Consider the following 9,677-nt stretch of genomic DNA (forward strand, 5'->3'; position numbering starts at 1 on the left):
TCTATAGAAATAGCTTGTAAAAAAGATAACTATATTTTTGACCACTATAAGTAATAGCAAATTTTAACACAAGTCAATTTCATAAAGTTTAAGAATTGCAAACCATTTTATAAACCTACCTTAGCTCCATGTTTTTCTGTGTAGGCCTGAAGTTTTCCTGATTTGTAAAACTGTATCTAAAAAAGATCCATGAATTTTATTTAAAACTTGATAAATGTTACATTAAATAATGCAATACACAAAAAATTTAAAAGTAATATATTAGACAAAGTATAGAATCAGGTCTTCTTAATGTATCCTTGAACATAAGTAATCCTTTTTGCTTAGATATGAAGGCACAGCAAAGAAATATGTAGAAATTGATATTAAACAAATGTTTCACTCTTCTATTATGCCCCAAGGTATGACCTTTTTATTATGATGATAAGCTGGTGACATTCTCCTAATCCTTAAATATCTACTATATCATTTTGACAATCAAAGATAGGAGAATTAAAACTTTTCAAAAACATGATGAAAAGTATAGGCAGGCAGAAGAGTTGGAAATTTTTGTTTTTGTTTCTTAATGTCAAAGAGATATATAAAATAATATATATATATATATATATATGAAGATGATTTACAAAGTTTTTAACAAATACAAATTCCAATTTTCTTTATTATGTAATAATTTATTCCCCTTAGCCTGCTACCTGCATTTTATGATATACCATGTTTTATTATAATTGGGTTGTTCATCTTTAGTTTTCAAAGAGGACATCATGGGGTGATGTCTTGACTTGATGTGAACTGAATTTAATTGAAACAGAGTTGGGAAGTTTTCGGCCCCTCTGTCTCTTCCAGAGTCACTTAAGTCCAGTGGCAAGACAAAAGTCAGAATCACTGACAAAGTGAAAGATGACCCTGGTGCCTTCCATGACTGATCAAGCTCTAAGCTCTTCACAGTGCCTGCTTCAGCTGCCTTTGTGGCCACTGGAACAAATTATTCTTATCCTCCCCTTTTGATGGGGAACAGGTGGGGGAAGTCTTCACATGCTTAGGATAGACATCCCCCTAACTCACTGACTGTTTGAGGCCTGTCAGTTACCCTCAATCTGGTTTAGAACCTGGTTTAGCCCATTTGCCAAGACAGTTTACCCAGTTGTGGTATACTACAGCCTCTTAGAGCCACAGGTGAGAGCTGGGTGAAGGTGGACATCAAAAGTGGATGAGCAGCCCTGAAAAGGGCTTGGCAAGCCCTCATACCAGAGATGCTACTCCTCCCTCAAAACCCCATACATACCCCTATTATAATTATAATACTTCCTAACTACTCTGACAAACTTTCACCTTTTTTGTCTAAATCCTCTGTCTGGCCCAAGACAGAGGTTCTATCCATGTTGTTCCTGTCTAGCCTTTGCACCTTCAATAAATGGACGACTTAACTGTCCATACCCTTATCTCTACTTACTCCTCAGTTCCTTCTTCCTCTCAGCTCCTTTATTCATAGGGTTGAACAACTGTACCCTTTATCTTCTGTAGAAGTTTTTGTTTAATTTGAGGATGGTGTACCACTCCACTCCACTATTTATCACCTGTCTAACTCTGAATGACATATATATGTATATTAAGCCTTTATAATGCCCCCTTTATGACACTGTGGAGGAAAAATAGTCACCATAATCATTTTGCAATAATTAGACTAACAATATAGGGACCTTTACCCACCCCAAACAACTGCTACTGGAAAAGAAACATAATACAAAGAACTATGCAGGCACGAGTAAATAGTGGATAGTATGACCCACTGCTATAACAACTATTGGTTGTTTGGTCTAGGTATGGTCTGGTCTAAATGGTTATCTCAACACTGTCATTAAGTCTAAAGTTTTGTCTAGTCTCTTTTACAACTGTAAAAGTACTGGTTCATTTGCCCTTGTTTCCTGCCCTTGAACAGGGCATATCTTCTCATTCTAACAACAAACTCTGCCAGCTTCACAGCAAATACTCCCCCAGAACACTGTCCCTGCCTTCATCCTTGAACAAGTTCCCCTTCTATTTCTCCCTTTGCTGTGAAAGGTATTACCTATCTGTCCTAAATTACCACACAATGCTGCTAAGTGGGCCTTAAATGTTGTAAAAATTAAATTGGTACCCTAGGAAGTTGAAGGAGTTTTCTTAGCACTTCTTTGCTTTCACTCGGCCTATCTTTGACCCCACCTGCCTGGTATGCCTTTCCCAAGGGGTCCTAGTCCTCTTGGAAGAGAAAATTCCCTGGCACAATCATGACAACTTCTATTGATTTCTACTTTTCATATACCTTAGACTCTACACTTATATTTTAATAGATAACTTAAGGTTATTTAACTCAGGGAGTCTCTCTTAAATTCATAATCACTTTTTAGGGAGATGAAGTAGTGATACACAAGCAATCCTAAGGTAAACTTTTTGGAAATCATAGAAATGACATCATGGTTTAAAAATGAAAACAAAACCCTCACTTTTTTTTCATTTTCCTATTTCCAAAACAATAATTTATATACTTAAAGAGCTAATGTCAAGATTTATGAAGGCAAGAAGACTGAATCTGAAATTAAAATAATATAAAATGGAAGGTAAGTATCAGTAATTAAAGATATCTTCTGATGAAAAAAATGATAAAAATGTCTTTTCTAAATTCATCCTGAGATTTGCCAATAAAATCATTAGAAGGTATTATGTTCACTGACAAAAGTCTATAAAAATATACCACAGTGCTCTCCCTTCAGTAAAGGTTCACTTTTGCAGAAGGAGCAAATATAAAAAATTAAATTGTGCCTTTTTGTATTAGGGAGAAGGGAGGACTGGGCATAGTTAGCCAGAGCAGAGCTACCAAGGCTGAGAGTGTAAACCCCAAGCAGGTGGAGAGGCTTGTAGCTTGCCCTGAGTCTCTTTCTCCTCCCTTCAAGAGGAACTGAGAGCTAGAGCAAAGTTCTCATTGCAAAGAATACCCTGAATGGCACATAAGCGTATGTGCTGAACTTTAGGGCTACAGGGATTATGCTGCCCTACATCCAACTTTCTGATACCTGTACATTCTTCAGGCATCTGGATTGGAAGACCTACAAGTGAAACTGGAAAAAAAGAAACATCTTCTAATATCTCATAATCAAGGAGAAACCCTTCTCAATTAAATCTTCTAAATCTCAGAAATGTTTTCAGAGACTATTACTGCTTACAAAAAATATAAAAGATATCTAGACTACTTTAAATGGCAACAATTAATGTCTTCTTCATCTACAAACGTGTATACTTAAGTATGTAACTGTAGAGCTCAATAAAAGAAACTTGGCTTGTATTTCTTTCTTATTTATTCCAAGTTAGACATTCATAAGAAAACAACTGTTTTTACATAATTACAGAATCATCTTTACCTCAAAATAAATTGATCATAGTCTTGTATGCAAAGTACAATGTTTTGTTTTAATGTTTTAAGATTTGTTTTTCTTCTGGTGGCTAAATAATTTAAGAATCTTTCACCTTTACAGAATAGAAAATAAGTACAATTAATAAAAAAAATCTGATTTGTATTTTTATATTAGAATATTGTAGGAAGGATCAACTTCCATATCACATGTAAATTGGAGATGAATAATAGAGAAAAACCTTATCAATGTGATCTGATTTTTTCTAAAATCAAAAGTTAACCTAGGGTCTATACAGGGTGAGAAACCCGTGGCACTCTAGGTCCTCAAGTACATCCTTTGACTGAATCCAAATTTCACAGAACAAATCTCCTTAATAAAAGGATTTGTTCTGTAAAACTTGGATTCAATCAAAAGGCTGCACCCAAGGACCTAGAAGGCCATATGTGGCTTCAAAGTCTGTAGACTCTATAGACTTGTTTTTATTTTGTTTTGTTTTCGCATTTGTATTAACTATATTTCTATGGAACTGGTTTCCTTTGTAATATTATACATTTTATTTTACGCATTTTAAAAACATTATTTTGAGAAGGGTCACATTAGCTTCACTAGACTGTTAAAGAAGTACATGCCAGAAAAAAAATAGTCAACAAAATAAAATCCCTACTGTAAAGAATTATACCTAAATCTAATTTTTATGATCATGTGATTGAGATTTACCTTCTCACCCAAATCTAAAGATTTATCAATTATACAGCTCTAAAGAGACAAGGACAAAGTGTGGTTTGGATGCTCTAAGATTTATTTGTGATTTGTGGAAGCATATAACACTAAGGCTTATAAAATATTAAGAAATAACAAGTGTCCCAGAATGAAGTCCTTGGACTAGCTGAAACAAAAGACCAAATCAGTTTTCCTTGAATAGAAAGGACTTAATTCCCAGAAATAAGAGACTTAGTCATATTAACGGTGCCCAAATTAAGAGTGGAAATATCTTTGTTTAAATTAGTTAAGAGAAAAATCTCTTTTTTCACCTCTCACCAGATTGAAAAGTTAAAGAAGAAGTTATTGGTTTCAGGATACTATTTTTTCCTAGGTGTGCTTCCATTAACATTACTATATGGGAAATAAAAACCCCTAAATTTAAACATAGTTTAAATTTTTGTTTTACTTTGCTGTAGAATTTTGTCTTTAGGAACACTATGAAATGGAAATTGCTTCAGTCAAAGAAAATTTCATTTACAGGGGAAAATCCACAAGCAGAAAAGTTCGCACATATTTAATAAATTATCTGGTAGACTGGCTAAAATCCCAAATATAGTTTTTTTCTTCCACAAGATTAAAGTAGTGATGATTAAAATCACTTTCTTAGAACAGCTAAATCCTTGAAATTACTAGCTTCTAATTTAAGTTCCAATTTGTAATTAATTTGTAACTGATATATTTACGGAGAAGGGCAATAATCTGATTAAGAAGGAATGAAAAATATCACTAACCGCCATCACTACCCAAATCTGACTTAATATTCCAGGAACAGGTGATGTAAGAAGCTCTTGGTGCATAAACAACAATTGCCTGTGGAGATGAAATGCATTAATTTTAAAATGGAATTGTTCTTATTCTCCTTGTTTTTACTTAATTTTGCAATGACAACAACAAAGAGAAAACCAAAAGTAACTGAATTCTATTTTATAATAACTAAAATTGATCCTGATGATGAGATAAGAAAAAGCATCTGTTTTGCAGAAGTGGGGAAGAAGAGATGTGGAATATTTCATATGCGACTAGCGTAACGAGTAATTTTTTCTTAAAGGGGGTGTTAAGCCAAATAAGTTTGAGGACCTCTAGCCAAACTGAGATAATCCCCCTTTATTTGGCATATGCTCTTTCCCACAGTTCATCACAGTGCCGATGCCATGAACTGAACTGGTGAGAGGAGAAGGACTTCTCCTGTTTTCCCTCTTTTTCACCCAGTGTCTTCAAAAAATCGGCCAATAAGTGTTTGTTTCTGTTCTGTTTCATTTGTCCTTCTCAGTTTTAGGTGCAGGCAATTATCCCCACTACCCTTGGAGTTTCAGTCACAGAGCTGAACCCAAGATTGCAAGGGGGTGTTAAAGTCAACCAACCAGACATCCCATCAAGGAAGCCCTGGAGAAGCCCAGGTACCTGGGATTTGCAAGAGGGATTTTGGACTTAAAACTGGCATCATAAGAAACTAAAATGAGGCAGCACAGTGTAGTGGACATAGAGCTGGTCTGGAGTCAAGTAGAGCTGGGACCAAGTAGGACCTCTGAGACATGCTAGCTCTGTTACCTTAAGCAAGTCACTACCTGGTGAACCAGGCAACTCTTTAAAACTGTATCTTGCAGAACAGCTGCCAATCTACACTGTTTTGAGAATTCCTTATACTAATGAAATAACAGTTTTAAACTAAAAAAAAGAAACAGAAAAAATATGTAGCACTTCTTAGAATAGAGCTATTGAGGGTAGGTACATGATAAATGTTTCTTAATTGCAGTAAAAAGTAATTTAGTAAAGTTACTGCTTTTTAGAAAGAATTTCAACTACAGAATCACAGAATTTGGGAGCTGCAAACTTCCTATTTACATATACAAAAACTGATACTCAAAAAGATTTAATGTAAAAATATAAAATTATTTTTACATTCCAAAAAATTCACTAATAGAAATATTAATCTCTGGAGTATCCCCAGCTAAGTAATTCTGAGCTCCTTACCAAACTTAACATGGTATACTTGGCTGAAACTAAAACTGGTATTTCCCTGTTTTATGTAAATGCACAAAATGCTTAATTTATTTTTTACATCTCTTATGGATCCCCAGGGGTCTTTGCACCACAGTTCCTAGAGAAAGGTCTTGAGAGATTTTGGTACAGAATCTACGACTGAATTACGGAACGGCATGGACAAAAATCACACCAACTCTGGGTTGTAATAAATAATAAGATCACAGGCCCACTGGAGAACTGAAATATTATAAAGGACAAGTATTTCATTTGTAAATTTCATATTTATAAAATACCATCTCTCCAAGAAACACAAACCCCAAAGATTAAAAATGCTTTTTTTTATTACCTGCACATCTTCATCTGTGTGCTTCTAATCTCTGTGTCTGCCACTTCACTACTTAGTATTACCTTGACAGCACAAAGCTTTTGTAGGTCTGGAGGGCTGATGAAGAACAGGGACTGTGGCCCAGAAGCACTCATGTTTTCTGCTGACTGCATCAGTGAGCAACCTGGCAACGGGAGGAAGGCAAATTTTAGAAACATAATAGTTACCTCTATTCACAATATCATTTTGCTGGAATGCCAACTAGTAACTTCATAAAAATCAAAATTCAACACTGAAATATTTTCTTTAAGCTTTTTGCTGAAAGTTCAGAATATTAAGATAGTAAATCCAAACGGATAAAAGAAAATTTAATCTCTGTGAAAAAGTTAAGATCTTATTATAGTTATTTAATATGCACTTAATAATTATTATTGAACACAGGATAAACTTTATGACTCCTACTCCTCTTAATTCTTTTTATTTCCCTCTTCAGTTTCTTGTTCAGACATTTTCAGTTCTTTCCAACTCTTCATGAACCCCTCTGGGGTTTTCTTGGCAAAGATACTAGAATGGTTTGCTATTTCCTTCTCCAGCTCATTTTACAGATGAGGAAACTGAGGCAAACAGGGTTAAGTGACTTACCCCAGATCACATAGTTCATAAGTGACTGAGAACAGATTTGAAGTCAGGAAAGTGAGTTTTCCTGACTTTAGGCCCAGTTGCCCTTCCCCCTTTCAGGTTATTCTTTAATTACAAAAACTCCTAAGAAAAACAAAATTTGCCACATGATAATTATACTTATTTTGAAAGCCTAAACTATACTCAAATACTACAAAATCTTTTATAGTTCCTGTGAACTCTTTCAGGGTAAGTAGTACACTACTCTCATTTTATATATGAGTGAATATGTCATTACAGTCTTCCAATTTGCCTCTATTTACTAGACTGGGCTCCCAACAATTTTAACATGTAGAATTTAATTTTAGCACACATTTTATACTTCGCAGCCAAGAGAAGTAAATATTCTAAGAATTTTGTTTTCACACAAAAATAAAAAAAATTACTCATTCAAGGCCAAATTTCCTGGTATCTACAAAAAGTCAGCAAAAGGGCAAAAACAAGCAGTAGAAGCCCCAGAGACATGTATTTCACAGTTCCTCCTGGGACTCACTCACCTGCAGGTTAGTGTTAAATTTATTTACTGAGAATCAACAATGTGCTAGATGTCACAGAACATTTCAAAGTATTAAACCTTCATAATTTCTATCTAAAAAAAAACCCAACACATCGGAGGGCAATATCACTGGGAAAAGTTGAAAATTCACCAACATCAGTGAATTTCATTACTAAATCTGAGCTCTTACACAAAAAAGTGACTAATAAAAGTGCAATTCATGCCCCCCATCAAATACCTATCAGTAAATCCAAGAGCTTCAATTTTAACCTTCCCCCCCCCCCCAGCAACATATAAAGCTCCAATTGAACTTCTCCCTTTCTGAATATTATTTATGCCTGGGTCTTCTTACCAGATCAATTGGTAAGTGTACATAAAATGTTTAAATTATCTCAGAAAAAGAAACATATGTATTTATTATTAACCATTTACTATTTAAAATACTTTTAGTGGGCAAAATTGGCACCTTCTTAAAACATTTTTCTTTTCAGTAAAATACATGAAAAAGGCAGCTTGGATAGAGCGCTGAACTTAAGGGTCAGAAAGACCTGCTCCTCAGACACTAGCTTTGTAACCCTGGGCAATACACATAAACTCCCAGTAACCCTAAGATTTAGCAATTAAATGAAAGTCAACAGGTCCAAAGAGTTCATGAGATGAGTTCAACTCAGTTCACAATAAATTCACTGACCTTTCAGATACTAATCATTTAGGTTAAGGTCCATGAGATAACATTATTCAAAGTTCATAATATAGGTCAATCCTTATTAATGGATAATGAACTTCCAAGAGATTCCAACATGAGCTGCTAGGTTGGCACGTCAGGTAAGCTGTTGGATCTGGAGTCAGGAAAACCTGACTTCAAATACAGTCTCAGATAGGTACTAGGTGTGTGACCATGAGTAAGTCAGTCTAATTTTTGTCAACCTCAGTTTCCTCATCTGTAAAACAGGGATCTTACCAGCACCTACCTCCATCAAATAAGGTATGTAAATCAATCTGTAAGCCTTAAAGCGTTACACAAATGCTAGCTATTATTACTGTCACAGACATCAGGCAGCACAGAGCACTACACAGGTGTTTCTTGGAAGGTATCACTCAAAAATTTCCATGTGACCAAGAAATCTCAAGAGCCCAGCTTCCGTCAAGTCTGAGTTGTCGTACTCTTTTCTACAAGAAGCATGACCCAGCCCTGTATAACCTTACTGCCTCCGGGGATGGCTCCCAAATTCGTCTGTCTGTACACTTGTGCAGCCGTTCCAGCGGCCTCTCATCGGACCGCGTGTTTCTTTGGGGCAGGGCTGTTTCTGCCTCTTCCTCTCCCCAGTAGGAGGTGCTCGGTGAGGGCTCGGTTCGTTGTGGCCGTGACCTCTGGACCCCCGCACACAGGCCACCAGCCTCAGCAAAGAGGGACCTTAACCCAGGGGCTGCCCTCAGCTCACGAACTCCTAGATCTACGGACTTACTGACTTACCGTGTCAAATGTTTAATTTCGGGACGGGCAGTTTTCTCTCCCAGTTTACATGCACGTTGATGGCTGTGGTTAAGTGTGGGACCTAAAGCTTGCTGTTAGGTTAACAAGTAAAACGCAAAATAAAAACATGCCCCCAGGGCGGTCTTCAACCTCGCGGCTCCCCCCCTCCCCGCCCCTCCCGGACCTTTAAGGCGCTCTGACACCACGGGGCGCCCGGTCCGCCAGGGCCCACTCACGCCCGCGGCCTGCGGCCTAGAAAAGGCCACATCTGTGCTTTGGGGGCACGGATTTAAAGGCTGGAGGCTGATCCATTTCCCAGGGGCGCGAGGCGACGGGCCCTGGGCCGCACAGAAGCACCATTCCAACAGGGTCCCCTGATTGCGGTTCCCTGTCCTCCCCGCTGCAACACACCTCGAAATGTCGAGAACGCTTCGCCCTCCCCTTCTCCTGAAGTCGGGCCGTGTCGCACCGCCCCACAAGGGGCAGCCCGGCGGAGGTGTGAAGGGAAGCACGCCGCCCCGCCCAGGGCCGCCGCCGCCGTCGCCTCCGCCGGCGGGCGCCCCTACTCCCCCC

At 37.4% G+C, this 9,677-nt stretch overlaps 1 protein-coding gene across 1 annotated transcript in view; it reads right to left on the reverse strand.

Moving 5' to 3' along the window:
* The window catches only part of C4H18orf63 (chromosome 4 C18orf63 homolog), a 48,610-nt gene extending 38,933 nt beyond the window's left edge, over positions 1-9,677 (reverse strand). Inside the window, exons 1-4 of the mRNA XM_072604096.1 lie at positions 9,516-9,677; positions 6,478-6,640; positions 4,880-4,958; positions 120-176 (exon numbers count right to left, since the gene is read on the reverse strand). Of these exons, the coding sequence (XP_072460197.1) occupies positions 120-176; positions 4,880-4,958; positions 6,478-6,629 (288 nt within the window). The 5' untranslated portion in view covers positions 6,630-6,640; positions 9,516-9,677. The remainder of the gene's footprint in view (positions 1-119; positions 177-4,879; positions 4,959-6,477; positions 6,641-9,515) is intronic.

Source organism: Notamacropus eugenii, chromosome 4 (assembly GCF_028372415.1).
Source record: "Notamacropus eugenii isolate mMacEug1 chromosome 4, mMacEug1.pri_v2, whole genome shotgun sequence".
NCBI classification, from domain to species: Eukaryota; Metazoa; Chordata; class Mammalia; order Diprotodontia; family Macropodidae; genus Notamacropus; species Notamacropus eugenii.